Below are 18,505 nucleotides of genomic sequence, written 5' to 3'. Positions count from 1 at the left end.
ATATAAGATATTACTAAGAGAAAATATTAAGGCAGAGCACATTAATAATAAAGACAAAGACAGTTAAAGTAGATGTAAGTATCTACATATTTACATGGGTTGTAATAGTCTAGTTCATGGAGTTAGAAAAAAACAAATGGTGTGATTGAGAGTAGGAAAATAGAATACCCCTGTACAGTAAATTGGCAATAGAGGGGTGTAGAGAATTAGGTGGGGTCATGACAGGGGCAAACTTTAAAGGATGTCTGTGATTTTGGCTCAGTCTTTTCTCTGTCCCTCTTAAAACCTTTGAAATGTTGTGACATTTATGACAATATGTAGTTCTGAGAAAAGTATTACACTAACAGTAAGTAAGATATGCCAGGCTTTAGAATAAAATGCTTTGTGCTCATCAGAAAATGCATGCTAAATTAGATGAAATGGTATAAAAATGAAATTTTAAAAGGGTCTAATTTGTGGCCTTTGTCCTTGGTTATTTTTGGATTTGTCCCTGATTCTTGAAATAACGTGGGAAGCCAGTATTAGCTTTAAAAGGTTTTAAAAACGCTGCCACGTTTTTTTAAACTGACAACTCATGCTAAAATTCTTCCTGTACTAACAAGAATTATAACTGGCTGCCCAATCATAACCTTTTGTTATGTGTTTCTGAAATGGATTCAAGAAATTCATCTTGAGAGCTTGGCTCTGAATGGAAATGATCATAATCCTGACTATTATTAGAGTAAGCAGAGAAATATGACGAAAGTATTATATTTCCAATAAGATGCCAAAAGGAGATACTATGAGCCAGCAAACAGAGCAAACAAATCTGAGAAGCCCAGGGGCCTTGATCTGCTTAACTGATTATGTGGCATCATCACAACTGACTATACTTTGTGATAAAGGTATATGCTGAAGCCACTGATATTTGGTTAGTAAAGAAAGCTTTGTACCCATTTATAAAGTAAACAGAATATTTGGGGGAAGTCACCTTCACAGGCTTTCAAAATATAATACTTCAAAAATGCAAAGAAATTGCAGTAGTAATGGAGGCAGGAAAATGAACATGCCTTATAGTTCTACAGAGTTTAATAATTTTGGAATAAAGATAAGAAAATGGTCTTCAGCTCTACTTCTTAAATAATTTTTAATCAATAACCATTAGTATCACATTCAGCCTTTTGCTTATGTTATATCAAAGCAGATGAAGACACGTGCACGCACGCGCACACACACACACACACACACACACACACACACACACACACACACACACACACACACACACACAGTGCTTAATCCTTACAACTCATACGAGTTTCCTCACAGCCCAGTAAAATCCATAGATTACTCAGGAGCTGATGTATGGATGAGACATGATGCACGGAAGAGCAGCCAGGATATATGATCAGGTCTTATTTTATTAAGGGTTATAATAAAAAGGGTGAACATAATGTGTGAAATACAATAAGGAGAGTAATGAGGGTGTGTAGGTGGCCCTAATGTGGGCAACTTGGGAACACACAGTGGCCTTGTGCCAGGGGGTTTTAATGTGTACATATGAGGTGAGTGCATTGTCCATGTATGGACGGATCCAATTTGGACAGCTGTGACGCATACAGTGGGTTTAAATGGACATTTGTAGTGGATATAATGGCCTTTGAATTGAAATGGGGATCTGGAAGGGGCCATGAACTGATGGAAGGCTATGATACACTGATAGGTCATTACAGATGAAAGGGGCTGTACTGGCCCCAGAGGCCATGATCTGTAGAAGAAATGTGTTGTATAAATGGGTTATAATGATTGGTGCTTCTATGACTCATACAGTGCTCATGATATATGAAGGGTCATTATGTATAGAGAGACAGTATTCTCTAAATAGGTTTTAATCTGTGAAGATGCCAAAGAATTCATGATGTGCAAAGAGGCTATGATTTGTCCAAGAATTGTGATTTACAAAGGAGCTCTGACATATTGAGTACTTTTATGTAAGATAAAAATACAGTTTTTACAGAGGCTTCAATCTGCTTAGTAATCATGGGATCTGCAGGGGATTTACTGTGCGAAGGGTCTGTGATGATGGTGGGTTCAAAATGTCTCAAGTGGCTGAGTGGCTATGATGCTTGTTGTGGCAAGGATGTTTTAATGGAAAATAATTTATGGAGAGGAAGAGAAATATTAAGAGAGGGGTGATGAATAGTGGAGTTGTGCTAAATATTTATATATTTACTATCAGTTTGCCCAACTGTGCCTTTTTTCAGTGGTTGCCTTGGAAGAAAAGTCCCGCAGTTACAAATAAAATGCAGACATTCTGCAAACTTACAGATAATGTTAGTTTGCCATAAGGCAGACAAAATGTATAACAGTTAATACACTCAGCTAAAACCATTAAAGATACTAACAACTCTTAGTAACCTACAACATACCAGAGGCACTAGGCTCAACTTATCAATTATGCAAAAAGACAAACTAAGAGATACCATTACCAGTAGGTACAGGCAAAACTGTAACTAGAGTGAGGTGATAGAGCAGTTATCTCTGGTGCAAAGTATTAGAGGGAATGTTTAGCAGATGGAGATGGTGCAGGACTGCAGTACCAGTGTTCTTTTATGAAGCTACAGGGATATAGCAACTTCCAAAATGAATGACGATACTGTTTATATGGCCACAGTTGAAGTACTTGGTCTGTGATGATTAAATTAACTGCAGTAGCTGCCTGCTACCTAGTGCAGAGGAGCTTTGTTGTTTCCTCATACATTGAGTTGGGATGGGGCACCAGCTTTGGGAAATGCACAGTAAACCAGATGGCCTAGCTACTGTACAGTCTACCTGTAGCGAATCTGTAAGTTATGTAGCACAAGATGTGCAGGTATAACTGAAGGCAGGCGTTTCAGTTGTAGAATTTTCAGTAAGAGGTAATATAATTATAGATAAAGTGAACTCGTGGCAATATGATAGCATCTTCAGTTTGTGTGTACAGCTACAACAGTAAGAATGTCACATGAATAATACATGGAGTAGGGATGGGATAACTAAAGGTAGAACAGACAGGTGATTAAAGAATGCACTGTTAATGGCAAAATGAGGGAAATTGTAGGGATTCTGGGGATTTGGGAGAGTGGCCAGGGGTATTATATACTTCTCATAATTAATTGGAGAATGTATGTGCAAGAGTGTCCAAACAATAGTGCATCTGTATTGTAAGGGGTTTACAAATACTTATGCAACACCTGCACAGCTATGGAAGTATGGAAGCCATAATGCATCAAGGGGTAATGCCTTGTGGAGGGCTCATGAGGTATTGAGGGGGTGCAGACAAGTGGAGCAGCAATGACACTTAGAGGAGACACAATACATGGACAGTCCCTAAGATATGGAGATAGCATCATGTGTGTAAAGGATCTTAATCATTAAAACTATATTATTCTAATGGGGAGGGGTAACGTGCAGGCCTCTGATGCTAAGCCATGTTCCCTGTACACAGGATACAACAAATCAAACTATGTTAGGAATTTGTGAAGATTAGACACTACTGTTTGTAGACTTTGTATCCATTTTTCACTTCTGTCCTTTTGTCCCATGGAGACAGACATTGTGAGTCTGCAAGTGAGGCAGGGTCCCTGTCACAGTCACAGCTTTGAAATCACTGATTGTTTTTTGTACAGTAAGAAATGAAGTATGATAGTGCATCCCTACTGTTTTCTTTTTTTAAACTGATCACTCCTTTCATGAAAGCAGCTTAATCTGGTTTATTAAAATAATGGTTTACTTTGTATCTGCAAAACATTAAGCAGTAGTGATGAAACACTGCAATACTTCTCTTCTGCTTCCAGTCAGGATAGTTACAATGAAACGTTGCATATACTATTTGGTTTCCTGTGTTCCATTTGTCTGAAAGTGACCAAAATGTACTATTATATAGCTGAGTAGACTAGATGAAACCACAAATCTAAGAAGGCATGCGATGTAGGTCCATCACAGCTTAGACATGCCCATCTGTACACAGCAGGGGAATATATAATCTGCTCTAACAGCATGGTCGGCACAAAATGTATTTTAGCCTCTGTGCTGAAAGCATAAAATATAGGCTGACTCTAATAAAGACATGAACACAAACAGCTATTTTAGTGAAATATATAACATCTCTAAAGTAACAGAGGATGGAATGTGAATTGTCTGGTTGGTATGTTGTTCTGAAACAGTGAAGTAATGGACTCTCCGTCTGTTTGTGTTCACAGCTCTTCAGCAGTGCAGTTTCATTGTACACACTGAAACTACTACACATTCATAATGATGCCCACAGGGAACAGTGTACTAAAATGCATGTTATCAAACAACCCCCCCTCTGAAATCTACATTCTGTTTGCATTTGTTCTTTAGATGGAGTCAGTGAGATAGAATTAAACATGAAGTGGCAGTTTTTACTTACCAAGACAATAACAGCAGCAGGCCCAACGAAGGCATAAAGTAATCCTCCTTCTAGTGACAACCAACAGCTGCAACAAAAGACAGGAAAATATAAAATGTAATGATGTACACATTTCACCCCCCTAGGACGTGTCATATAAATCTGACGCTGAAAAACTATTGTACATCTGCCCTTTGGGGGGGTGCTACCGCCATTAAATTTGACATCTCACTTCTTGGCAATGTAATGAAATGGCAGTGTGTATTCTTAAGGGCAAATAATAAACTGACAACATATTGCACCTGATGTTTTGCTATCTATTTGCCCATAGCTTTCAAGCAAAGGAAACATCTGATGCTCTATAGATACAGATATATATATATATATATATATAAATACATATAGATATAGATATGTCTATATATATATATATATATATATATATATATATATATATATATATATATAAATACATATAGATATAGATATGTCTATACATATAGATATATATATATATATATATATATATATATATATATATATATATATATATATATATACATATATAAAATACAAGAGCTGTTTTAATATTATTTCAGAGATTGACAAATACAACTTGATATAAACAAAAGCAGAAGCCATTATAGTGTTTATATCTCCACGTACTGAATATAAGCAAAACAGAGCTCAGTTGTGGATAATTTATTCTACTTTGTTACTAGGAATGTCAAACTAGGTATCGAGCCCAATGTGAGTGGACATCTGCAAAGAAAAGCTCTAACAATAAGTACAGGCAGGTAAAACATATGTGTCTGACATGCAAAAAGTATTAAATTGACATAAAGTACTGGAAACATACAGTGCAATTAATACAATGTCTTACATACTAAGGAGTGTTAACAAAACTCAGGCAATTCACTGTTTACTTAAATTGCATTACAAAAAACAGAAAGAAGGCAGCTGTGGTGTAATAAACAAACCATGTTACCTATCTATGTCAAACAAAGTTCCTCATTAGCACTTTTCAAGAAAAATCTTGATGAGTGGATGGGAAATAGGAAATCCACCCCGGGATCACTTCTGTGTCTCTGCTGGACAGTGGCACAGGAAAATAACTTTCTTGGGTGGCGTACGTCTGGGAATCTTGTTGGCTAGGCTTGCGTAGGCCCTTGGGCTGATAGCCTAGTACCTACCTATGAACCTGTGTTAAACACCTGCTTGGTGGAAGTAACTATGCTACAACAGTTCAAATGACATGAATGAGCACAGAAGAGCAGGAGGGGGTAACAAGCATAAGGTAGGATGTAGGTGCAAGAAAGGTTACTGAGAAGAGAACGGTAAATAGAGTAAGCATTGACGTGAGTCTGCGCAAAAAACTACGGATGTTTCAAACACGTTTCTGGCATTAAGCAATATTAGGTATGCTTGTACATTTATATATTCTCCAGTACAAGGTAAGGGCAGAATTAAGAAAATAGTCGGACCAAACCAAGTTCCACACACGAAAGACTGAGTGCACAGTTCAAACCAAAATGACCATAGAAACAAAAAACGAACAGCACAATGGGGAAAAGTGTGAAAATATTATTTATCCGTGGCAAAGTTTATTCCATATAATCCATGTGTTGCAAACCGGTTTCGGCTATCTTTAGCCTTCTTCAGTGCATAAAGAGAAAGTAGTATGTTAACAGCACATCCTGGTAAATGCTTATATACCAAATAATTTAAAGGTGTATATACACCAAAAAGACTTTTCTCATTTGTTAGGAATTAATTCATGAAACTCTAAGCTTGTCTTGGTCTTCAAAAGATAATATCATCAATCTTAACAAATATAAAAATAAAGATGTATGACAGAAGATGCATGAAAAAAGAAGCTGACAAAGATCACTCCATTTCGTTTAAACCAGGTTTGAACAAAGCCCCTAACCTGGTAATCCATGAGGATTCCATATTATTTAATTTATCATGCCAGCCTGCTTTAGAGTTTCTATGCAAAACAATTTTGTCAATAATCACAAATTTAAACTGCACAGTTTTATGAGTTATGCTATGTTTATATAGAGCATTGGAAATTATTTGATTCCTAATGGCACTGAGATGTTCACTTATCCTGTGTCTCAGTGGTCTGGATGTTTGACCCACATAGAAGGAGGAACATGTACAAGTGGCCAGATAGATCACCCAATCCGTACTGCAATTGCCAAAAATTCTAATCTGCTATACCTTGGGGGTGTTACTGCTAGAAAATTCTTTGGTCTTAGAAATATGTCTGCAAGCACTGCAGTGATTGCAGGGGAAACATCCTACCAGAGGGTCACCAAATAAGGTGGTTTGAATAGATGTAGATGGCTTATATCTTTTGTAGTGTGTGAAATGAGATTGGATCGTTCTGCCCCTGCGGTATGAAAAAGCACATTTATCAGGTAATATTTCATTCAAGTGTTCAAGGGCCTTCAAAATGTCCCAATGATTATTAATGATATCTCTGAATAAAAATGTGTTGCTGCCAAATGTGGTGACAAATCTAATGGGCTGAGATGTAGTGGGTTTATCATCATCTTGTGAGTGTTTGTATTGTAATAATATAGATCTGGGTACATTTTTGATCTGATTAATGGTTTGAATAATACGATGTGTCTGATATCCTCTGCTTATGAGTCTACTAGCCAAATCACGTACACATTCAGAGTGGTTTTCTTCGGATGAACAAATCCGTTTCATCCTTAAAAATTGGGATTTAGGGATGTTATTGATGATGTGGTGGGGATGATAGCTGGATGCATGTAAGAGTGTATTGTATTGTAAAAATTTTCTATGTACCTTAGTTGACAAAGTGAGGTCAGCTTGTCGAGAAACTATCACATCCAAGAATACAATTTCTTCATATTGTTGATTTAAAGTAAACTGAATGTCCCATGGATTGTTGTTCAAATATTTTACAAAATCCTGTACTCGTATACTATCACACCACCACAACATCCAACAATCATCCAAGTATCTTCTCCAAATGTCTAAATATTCCATGTAGTGATTATTGCAAGAATTATATATAAATTGTTGTTCAAAGAATCCCATAAATAAGTCTGCATTTATGGGAGCAAATGATGCTCCCATAGCAGTACCTCTGACCTGCCAATAAGCCTGTCCCTCAAAATAGAAAATGTTCTTGGTTAACACATATTCTGTTAGTCTGATGAGGAAATTGTTAAAACCAGTGGTGTACAATTGAGATCTGTCTAACCAATAGGAAATGGCTGATATACCTGCATCATGTGGGATGCATCCAATGTGCATAGCCACCAGTCTGATTCCAGTTGTGTATCCTGAATTATATTTAGAAATTCTGTAGTGTCCTGTAACCTCGATCTTACCATAGGTAATAGAGGTTTAAGATAATATGTAAGGAAGGCTGATAAGGGTTTGGTAAGGGAACCTCTCCCAGAAACAATCAGCCTACCGGGGGGATTAGTAGGATGTTTATGAATCTTGGGAATTAAGTACAGATATTGAGCAATTGGTTCGGCAACTTTTAGTTGTTTGCATGTTTGTTTATCAATAATCCCCTCCTCGGTAGCTAAATCCAAAAAAGAATCAATATGTGTTTTGAAGTTAGGTGTTGGATCAAGGACCATGTTGATGTAGAACCGGCATCAGACAATTGTTTATGGGCTTTGGCTTGGTACATAGAATAATCCATGATTACAATGCCCCCTCCCTTATCAGCTGGTGTAATCACTATATCATGATTGGAACGAAGTTTCTGTAGTGCTTGTTGTTCCTCCAAGGTTAAATTGTGTTTAACAGGTTGGTAGCCTAGAGAAAAATGTAGATTTTTGATGACACATTCTTTAAATATGGCTACATGTTTGCCCATTGGTGGTTGAAAATCAGATTTACCAAATTTAAACCTGGTGGATCTTTGAGAGTTGTCACCATCTGAAAAAAATATTTTAAGGTTAATCAATCTGCAAAAGTCATTAATTTCATTAACCAATGTATGTTCAGGAACAAATGAAGTTGGTACAAAGTTTAGACCCTTGCTTAACAATTTATTGTGAACAGATGACAATTCAAAAGAGGATATGTTGTGCACATTGTTTATTAGCTCACAATTTTCTGTAGTAGCAGTTGTAAACTCTGTGTGCCTGTGTTTGTGTTTTCTACCACCTATACGTGTCCTGGGTCTAAAGGGTCTGATGGTCTCCTCTTAGCCATTGGGGACGCCTGGTTGGAAGGGCAATCATAGTCTGTGGCTGAAGATGTCTCATCTTCGGAAGTGCCACTTGTTGTTTGGTTGTTCTTTCTTAAAATAGACCTAGGTCTTTTCTCCTACTGCTAGTTTTATTGTTAGAATCGAAAAACCTAACATTTTTCTGTGTGACAAATGGTTTCCCCTTTTCGTAATCAGTAATATCCCGCTGGAATTTATATGTTTTCTTTTTGATTAGTTGTTGTTCAAGTGTTGCTAAATCTTTAGCCAAGTTTGCTAAATGATTTTTGTAAAACTCCTCTGACTCAAAGATATTAGCTTCAAGACAATTGTTGTGGATCTCAACAATCTGTGATTCAATTATACGGTCATAATAAGAGATCAAACTATCAACAAATAGCATGAAAGCTTTATGTTGGGCATCTGCCCAATCTTTGGAAAGTTGGGAGTCAATCAGACTCACTGGGGGTTGGATACGGATCCTTAATCCCCGGGGTGTGATATTTTTAAATTTGTATGCCCTAAATAGCTTCAAATGCCAGATGTTGGCTCTTAGTGTTTTCATATTTTTGGTTATCTTTTGAAAAAGTATACCACAGCAATGTTTGGCATCTCCATTATTAATATGAGAATCACTAGGACCAACTGAATTAAGGCCAAAAGCTTCCAAATTGTCTTTATCTGCCAATAAAGCTTGTAAGATGCCTTTTAAATCCACAGCACTGTTCATTTCTGCAAGTAAGTCTGGCACAAAATGGACCAGTTAGTATATATATATATATATATATATATATATATATATATATATATATATATATATATATATATAGATATATATATATATATGTGTATAACAGGTGTTATTATATATGTGACTTGCTAACTAATTGGGAGTCGACTATCATGAAAGACCAAACCACATGTGTATACCAGGATATAACCTGAACACTTGAATGAGATATTACCTGATAAATGTGCTTTTTCATACCGCAGGGGCAGAATGATCCAATCTCATTTCACACACTACAAAAGATATAAGCCATCTACATCTATTCAAACCACCTTATTTGGTGACCCTCTGGTAGGATGTTTCCCCTGCAATCACTGCAGTGCTTGCAGACATATTTCTAAGACCAAAGAATTTTCTAGCAGTAATACCCCCAAGGTATAGCAGATTAGAATTTTTGGCAATTGCAGTACGGATTGGGTGATCTATCTGGCCACTTGTACATGTTCCTCCTTCCATGTGGGCCAAACATCCAGACCACTGAGACACAGGATAAGTGAACATCTCAGTGCCATTAGGAATCAAAAAATGTCCAATGCTCTATATAAACATAGCATAACTCATAAAACTGTGCAGTTTAAATTTGTGATTATTGACAAAATTGTTTTGCATAGAAACTCTAAAGCAGGCTGTCATGATAAATTAAATAATATGGAATCCTCATGGATTACCAGGTTAGGGGCTTTGTTCAAACCTGGTTTAAACGAAATGGAGTGCTCTTTGTCAGCTTCTTTTTGCATGCATCTTCTGTCATACATCTTTATTTTTATATTTGTTAAGATTGATGATATTATCTTTTGAAGACCAAGACAAGCTTAGAGTTTTATGAATTAATTCCTAACAAATGAGAAAAGTCTTTTTGGTGTATATACACCTTTAAATTATTTGGTATATAAGCGTTTACCAGGATGTGCTGTTAACATACTACTTTCTCTTTATGCACTGAAGAAGGCTAAAGATAGCCGAAACCGGTTTGCAACACATGGATTATATGGAATAAACTTTGCCATGAATAAATAATATTTTAGCACTTTTCCCCATTGTGCTGGTTCGTTTTTTGGTTCTACAGAATTAAGAAAAAGCAGCAGTGTAGCTACATCACCCAATTATTTCACAAGTAATTACCTGGGAGCTAGAAGAATGCATACATCTCATCTAAGTTGCGCTATTGGCTTTACTCATTAAGCTTACCAAATGTTTATCCAGGAGGAATGCTTTATATTGTAATTTTTCAATAATTGTTCGGCTTGATTTGCTGTTTTTTGTTTCCTTCATTGATTTACTTGACTCAGCTTCACTAGCTCAGTGGGCAGTTGATTTTTTCTATGTGAGTTAACATTTGACCACTGAATATGAATAACGGGAGGGCAGGACCTGTGAAAAACAGGGACAGGGCTTGCAATTTGATCCTTAATGCGAAGCATTTGGTGTTGAAGCACAGATAAAAGGAATCTGAGGCATATGCTCCAATAAAACCATGACTGACTTCAGCAATCATTAGAAACAAATGTCAGTTGCTTCATCAGGAAGGCAACTAGTTTTAAATGCACAGCCGACTGTGAGGCTATAAGCAAGAGACATGCTATCATTAACAGAGTGGTTTGCCAGAGAAGCGGCAAGCTTGCCAGAAAGGTTCAGTAATCTGAACAATACCATTATATTCGGGCGGTCTAGTGGTTTGGGGATCCGTAGTGGTCTCGTGGTTAGGATTTTGTGCTCTTACCGCCATAGCCCAGTTTTTTTTCCCCATCAGGGAATTTCAGTGGGATGTTGACATAATGGTCAATGTGTTTACCTTACAAAAACAATGTGCATAGCTTGATTTTCACATGGGACAATTGTGGCTAGGCTTAAAATGGCCCATATGGGCAGTTAGCCTAGTACTAATCTATGAACCTATAACAGTAAGGCAAAATGTGGGACAGAAATGCCTTAAGGCAACCAAGTAATGGGAAGGCGGTGAAGCCAACTGAAGGAAGAAAAACTGGCTCAGATGCGCAGGGTCTGAGGTTTTGGTCTGGCTCACAGAAGTATATAGAAATGCAGTAGCTTTTGAGGTGTGTAGATGATGGAGAGCCCCAGTGGAGCAGATCAGGAAGTTGTTGGGTATGTTAAACACATGGAAGAAACTGAAGAAATAGCGGAAAGTGAAAGAGGGAGGGAGAAGTGATACATCACCTTATGGACATTGAGCAATACAAATATCTTTTGTTTACAGAATAGATTTGTTAAAAACATTTTCAATGAAAATCAAAAAATGGAGCCAGCAAACAGTGACTGAAGATAATATAATATTAAAACATTTTCAAATCAAACAGTATAACAACTTAAACATAAATATTCCTTGCTATCATTTTTACATCTCTTTGGTCTCCATCCATACAAAATTCAGTATACTAGATGACAGTTATTAAAATATCCAGCTTTAACTTTGGCTTATAGATAAAATCAATGAAAATATAACAGTTACAATATATACTTCACCTGCTGGGCTTCATAAATGTGCCCCCTACCACTATAGCAACTAACAAAGATAATGGCTTCCACACCAGTTGAGGGGGGGAGTAACCTACCTTTTCATGTTATTCCCAATATAAAACTATAATAATGATAACTGCAAATGAGTCTAAATGTAGTTTCTTTTAAGCATCATTGAAATTTTAATATAATAGAAGCCATTTACTTAAAGTTTTTCACATTAGCTTTCATTGCTCTTTGAATTCACATATAGCAGCTGTAATCCACTAAACTGTAATGCTATTCAAAACCTGAAAAGTTAACAAGCAATAGGATGTAATCTCTCCCTTGTGGGAGTACACACATTGCACATTGATTCATCTGCTTCAGTGGCGGCTGGTGACTTAAAATCAAAGGGGGGCTGCAGGAGACAGTTGAATGGGTGGGACCAACTAAAAAGGGGTGGAGCTATGCTCAAAATCACAAAAACTGGGACTTTAATTAAATACACTGTCCTGGGTGCCAAAACGGCATAATGACAGTCCAATCAAGAAAAAATGAAGTGTAGAAGAAAAAAACTATTTCAATGCATTGGGTACATGACAGCTTCCTTATTGTCTAGATGGAAACAAAAAGGTTGTGAGGCATGAAAACATAAATTACTTTTTAAATACATTACTGGAATGCCAGTCAAAATCAAGTATAAAAAAACAAGCAGCACTCAACTCAAACCACTTCTTGCACTGCAGTTCTAATTATAATTTATATTCAGCTTTAAACAAGTACCAAGTAACATGCTGAAAGAAAAAGACCTGCTGCCTGACAACTATCTACTTGTTTCATGGGGAAAACATGATCAAAGCAAAAAATGAAAAGCAAACAAGATCAATATAAATTGCGTAAAGGATTACTGCACAGGTTATGGACCACACATGATAGACTGACATTCTGTTTGGTTTACAGGTAAACCCTGCAAAGATGACTGCAAGTCTCTAACATATGTAATGAGCTTCTTAAAATAATGTAATCCTGTCCTTTATTACGAATACTGTCATATGCATTTCAATACCCAAGGCTTATACGTTATCTAGTTATGTAAATATTCTCTGCATGGCAACAACAAAAAGGCTTTCAATGTTGGTAATTCTTTAACAGTATGCTTATTGAAGCTTACTTGCATCTTACAGTCTCAGACAAGCTTACCTGATGGTCATTAAAGCATTGCTACTTAAACAGGCACTGCAGCAACATGCATTTTCTGAATAATAAGAATAAATCAACAGTATTAAAATATGACAGAAAACCAGAACATTCTGCAAAATCAAGGACAGATGAAAATCCACTGTAGTACTTGTGTTTCCTTGGATGGGGGATACTCTGCACACTTCCACTGCATATCTTCTCCTGGCCTTGCTTGGACACATCCAGAGTCACTACATGGGGGAGTGGGTTGCAACAGGCATGTCAGAATTTGAAATGTCTCTGGCTGACGATGATGGCCCTGACACATTTGTCATACCTCTCAACCTCAGAGCAAGAAATCTGGACAAAGCCATAAATAGAAGTGGGACAAAGGCCCAAAAATAAGGACATTTTTTAAATACTGCTCTTATAAACTTTGAAAGATAATAGTAGGTCTTGCATTAGTATGAATTTTCTGAAGAGTATGAAATCTGAAACTCAAATGTCTGTCATTATTTTTTAACTTCAGTCTTTAATGATTTTCCACTAATTTGACAGAAAAAACACAATTTTATGAAAAACGGACCAAAAATGTGATGCACAAATATAAAATAGCCACACAATATGGCTGGGAACCTATCAAAGAAGGGACACTTTTTAATATTAGTACTGTTAAGTTGAGCAGCTGACAAAATAAGAGAATCTACATGCATTTCTGAAATAAAAGTAATCCACAACTCTAATCATTACAATTCTTACTTAATTGTAAACCCACCACATTTTCTTCCAAATTTGCCATTTTGCAGAGGGATTATTAGGGGGAGAGCAACATTTTGAGCCAAACTTGGGGACAGTTGAGAGGTTTGGATATATCTAATTCTATAAAGCTATTTATTTGCGCGTACCTCTCAATCTCTTAACACAGGAAATCTGGACAAGGCCAAATATATTGGGGGAACATACAGACAGTACTAAAAATTGCTGTTGTATAAACTTAGCTGATAGAATAACAGGTCTTATTTTAGCATGCATTTTTCTGAGGAGTATGAAGTCTGAAACTCAATGTCTGTCATTATTTAGTGACTTCATTCTTAAATGATTTGCCAGAAAATCACAAATTTTATGAGGAACAAACCAAAAATAAGAAGCAAAAATCTATTCATTCTGTGAAAATCTGGACAGTTGAGAGGTATAGTTCAGCTGTGGCTGTCTTTGAGTTTGCTGCTCTTCCCCCCTCACAAAATCATAGTCGAATGGGGCCTCCCCCCGCAGCCATTCCAATGTCCCATTATTTGGCTATTTCACCCCATTTACCATAAACACTATAATGTGCATACTGCTTTACTTCTATGATGATTTGGATTTCATTTAAAACTTTTATTTTATATTTTACAGCAGAAACACTGATAGACATCTGCTTAACAAAGCAATGCAGTCTCACAATGAAAATAGACTTAGCATTAAAACTTCTGTGCTCTTGAAACTCACATTCATTGAAACAGTTTCAAAACCCACATTCAGAGAAAATACAACTGGCCAGTGGCAGATAACTTTGGGCTGTTTTCAAATCACAGGCCCTTTGCACACAAAACATACATGTGTTCTGTGATGCACCTTCCTGACTGTATTAAATTATATTCCTTGTATAATACAGTACAGTCATTAGAGGGCATTTTAAATTAATTGTTTTGAACATTTTTCCAGTAAACAATGAAAGAAAATGCATGCACCAATAATGACAAAACTGCTCAGTTCAGAACATTTCCATCATAAAAGTCTACTCACGTTTCTACAATCCACCAGTATCAGTAAATATGCACAATCTCTGCAGAAGTAAAAGTCATATAAATAATTCCACATTAAAGAGATCTGCAATTAATGAAGAGGTTGCTTCTAGCAAACAACTTTATATTTCATTGTTTCATCTACAAATAACGTGCCTGTTGCCCTTGAGGAATAAATTGCCCATGTTACATTATAAAAATGATAAGCTAGTAATATTGCAATAGGGAATGGATGGCAAACTAAAAAGGGGTTGGGAGAGTGGTCTAATGGTTCAGGTGTTTGCCTTACAAACACAAGGTGTAGGGTTTGAGTCTCACAAGGGGTAACTGGCTAGGCTTAAAATGGCTTGTAAGGGTAGTTAGCCTAGCACTAATCTATGAACAGGTAGATAGTTACTAGGTATCTCCATAAAAGAGAACATTTCCAGGACTGCAGCATCTACCCCCTTTAAAAGTACAACAGGGTACAGTATCAGCAATGCATCTACATACTGTGGGAGTAGACCCACAGCCTTCTGCATCAAAAGCAAGTACACTACCTCTTGTGCTATTAGAAATGCAAGCAGACTCAGCATAAACAACACTAAACTTCTCTTCCCCTGAAGCTCTCAGCTCCTTGTAAAATCCACTCAACTGTATCTCTCAACTTTGCAGCACATGAGCACAAGAAATCTGGAAGAAGCCAAAATTTATTGGGGGGGTGGGGACAAAAGCCCCAAAACCAGGGACACATTTTAAACATTGCTTGTATAACCTTGGAAAGTTGCTAGAATAAAAGGCTGTGCTACCGCCACGCATTTCACTGCCAAGTATTGAACCCAGGCACATGTGCACTACAATCAGAGCAACATACCATTATACCAAATCAGCTGTTTCTTGAAAGACAGGAAGACTGAAACTTAAATGGCTATCATTTAGTGAATTCAGTTCTCACCATAATAATCAACCTCATAGCACATAACACCTGGGCAAAGCCAATAATGGGGGAATGCAGCCCCCAAACATATTCAGTGAATTCAGTTCTCACCATATCTCTCAACCTCTTATCACAAAAAAATATGCACAAAGCCAATAATGGGGGAATAGAGCCTCAAAAAAGGGACAAATTTCAAATATTGATCTTATAAACTTAGAAAATTGCGAGAATAAAATATTTTGTGTTACCATGTACTTTCTAAAGAATATTTCAAATGTCTGAAAATCCAGAAAGCCACAGATGTTATGAGGAACAGAGCAGAACAAAAATATGAGGAAAAAATCTGAATGCTTTTTACAAGTGGTGGTGGGTAGGGAATTCAGGTTCTTGTTACCTGCACCCAAAGTTGAGGGTTTGAACATGGGGCATTTTACACAGACACACACACACAAACACACACACACACACACACACACACACACACACACACACACACACACACGCACACACACACACACACACAGACACACACACAGACACACACACACACACACACACACACACACACACACACACACACACACACACACACACACACACACACACCTGGAGATTGCTCTGTCCTAAGTCCATGTACTCTGATGCCCACACCTTCATTCAAAGCAGCAGTCCCACTTAGCAAAAGCAGCCAGCCGTTTCCTCCATAATAAGCCTCATTCAAAGCAGATAGTAATCCTGTTTCCTCCATAAGCCAGTTCCCAGCTTCTGTTCTCTGCACTGGAATGCCGAGCATGCATGCGTGTGCTGCCTCTATGCATTCCAAGCATGCACAGACTGCAGACCTTGAAGTCTGATCTCCTTCCAGTCTATGCAGTTGTAACCACATAGACTTCTGGGGCATCTGTAAGACTGCTGCCTTCTTCCGAATCTGGAATGGACACATGCCTTCTTCTTCAGTCTGGATTTGAGTTTCTACTCATGCATGTGTGAGTTCTGGGATGTTTTTATTTTAGTTTTCAGCTGGGGGCGATGCAGTCCAATAGCATGAACCGCCACTGATCTGCTTTGTGTTTTATTATACAACTTGTGGTCCTTACAGACTAGACTTTGATTAAACTAATGTACTATTTCTACCATCTGTCTTTTAATTTAAACTTTTTTCTTTAGAAGGACTTTCCTTATTTTTTACACATGAACTTAACCTGAAAAACATCTATTCAGATTAGTGTTCTACATTAGTTAATTTGAAACACATACATGTCTACATAAAAACATGTATACATACATAGATACGTGCATTCATGCATACATACATACATACATGTATACATACATAGATACATGCATACATACATACATGCACGTATACATACACACAGAGATACATACATTCATATATACATAACTGCATACTTCAGCTGTTACATTTAACTCAGTAACACGTATGTGGAGTGGAATGTCACACCTGTAGCAGCCTACACACATCTTACATTCCATAACATTTTTTGAAGATAAACTTAAAAAAACATAAGATAAACAAATGTAAATATTTTGTGAACAATAAAAGCTATCACAACTGTACTAAAAGCAATGTTATCAGTAAGAAGCATTCTTTACAGTGATAGCCAGTGTATTAAGTGACTTTTCATAAGTATTGTAATATATTATAATGTTGACAAACCCCAAATTATATTTTTGGTAAACTTTCACAAACAAATTTTATATCATGAAATCTATTACAACCTAGACATACACTGTTAGATTATTTTTGTTAACAAGACAAGTTTTCACATAACAAAAATTCCCCTATAAATGCATGCTTATTCAAATATTTATAGAAATATGAAAAAAAATGCTTAATTGTATAATTAACAAAACAAATAATACTGGATATCTCTCAAAATGTGGAACGTAGTATAAACATCAAAGACGGTTTTCTTCAACATCATTTAAAATTTCACTTAATGTCATGCAACAGTTTGAAATGAAACTTGTTTTTTTAAGTATTAAGTATATATGGAAATATTAGCATACATGGAAATATTGCAATATTTTTAGTATTGTGTGATATAAACTAGCACTGACAGTGAAGTATCCTGTCTCCCATGTTGGTGCTTTACCCGGTGCACTTTAATGACATGTAGGTCTCTCAGTTATAAAAATATGAGCACAAACATGAAAATATGAATAATAAATGTCAAACAAGGATTAATGTCCTCTGCAGGACATCCTAGGCTAACAATCTTAGTGTCATTTCATTAATACCTCGTTGCCCTTTCTAATACTGCCTATTAATTACCTGGTAATTCACTCATTTAAAGAAGACAGACCCCAAAGATTTCTGCATGCCATAAGGCAGCATGGATGTCAACTGGAAGAAAACAAAAAAGGCATTTTAGGCATGAGTAAGTTAAGCCAGTCCCAAATAAGGTCTTTACTATACCTTGCAATTCAACCTGAAACTAATACTTTGTTGGGGATATAAAGAAATACATATATACATATATATTATATTATAATATATATTATATACATATGCAACCAATTACTTCCTTGTGCTGAGTCACATTTTTAAACAGGGTCAGCATAATGCCTAGGGTGGTACCTTACTGACACAAGCCTTGTGATTCTCACCCATAAGGGAACTTGGCTTGGCTTAAAATGGCCCACAAGGACAGCTAGCCGACTACCTACATATAATCTGAGCTATTCAGAATAACTACTAGGAGGACCACAGAGCAGTGCAGCATAAAGCAAATACTGAAAAGCAAAAATA

General features: G+C 36.6%; 1 protein-coding gene across 6 annotated transcripts in view; it reads right to left on the bottom strand.

Annotated features, from left to right (window-relative positions):
- The window catches only part of ADGRB2 (adhesion G protein-coupled receptor B2), a 5,411,420-nt gene that overhangs the window by 553,209 nt on the left and 4,839,706 nt on the right, over positions 1–18,505 (bottom strand). For all 6 annotated transcript variants that reach the window (XM_044082710.1, XM_044082742.1, XM_044082734.1 and 3 more), the window contains one exon: positions 4,412–4,478. In XM_044082710.1, coding sequence (XP_043938645.1) covers positions 4,412–4,478 — 67 coding nt within the window. The remainder of the gene's footprint in view (positions 1–4,411; positions 4,479–18,505) is intronic.

Source organism: Protopterus annectens, chromosome 1.part1 (assembly GCF_019279795.1).
Source record: "Protopterus annectens isolate FY-2018-M chromosome 1.part1, PAN1.0, whole genome shotgun sequence".
Lineage (NCBI taxonomy): Eukaryota > Metazoa > Chordata > Ceratodontiformes > Protopteridae > Protopterus > Protopterus annectens.
Note: the sequence above shows the minus strand (reverse complement) of the source record. Positions and strands in the feature narration are given on the sequence as shown.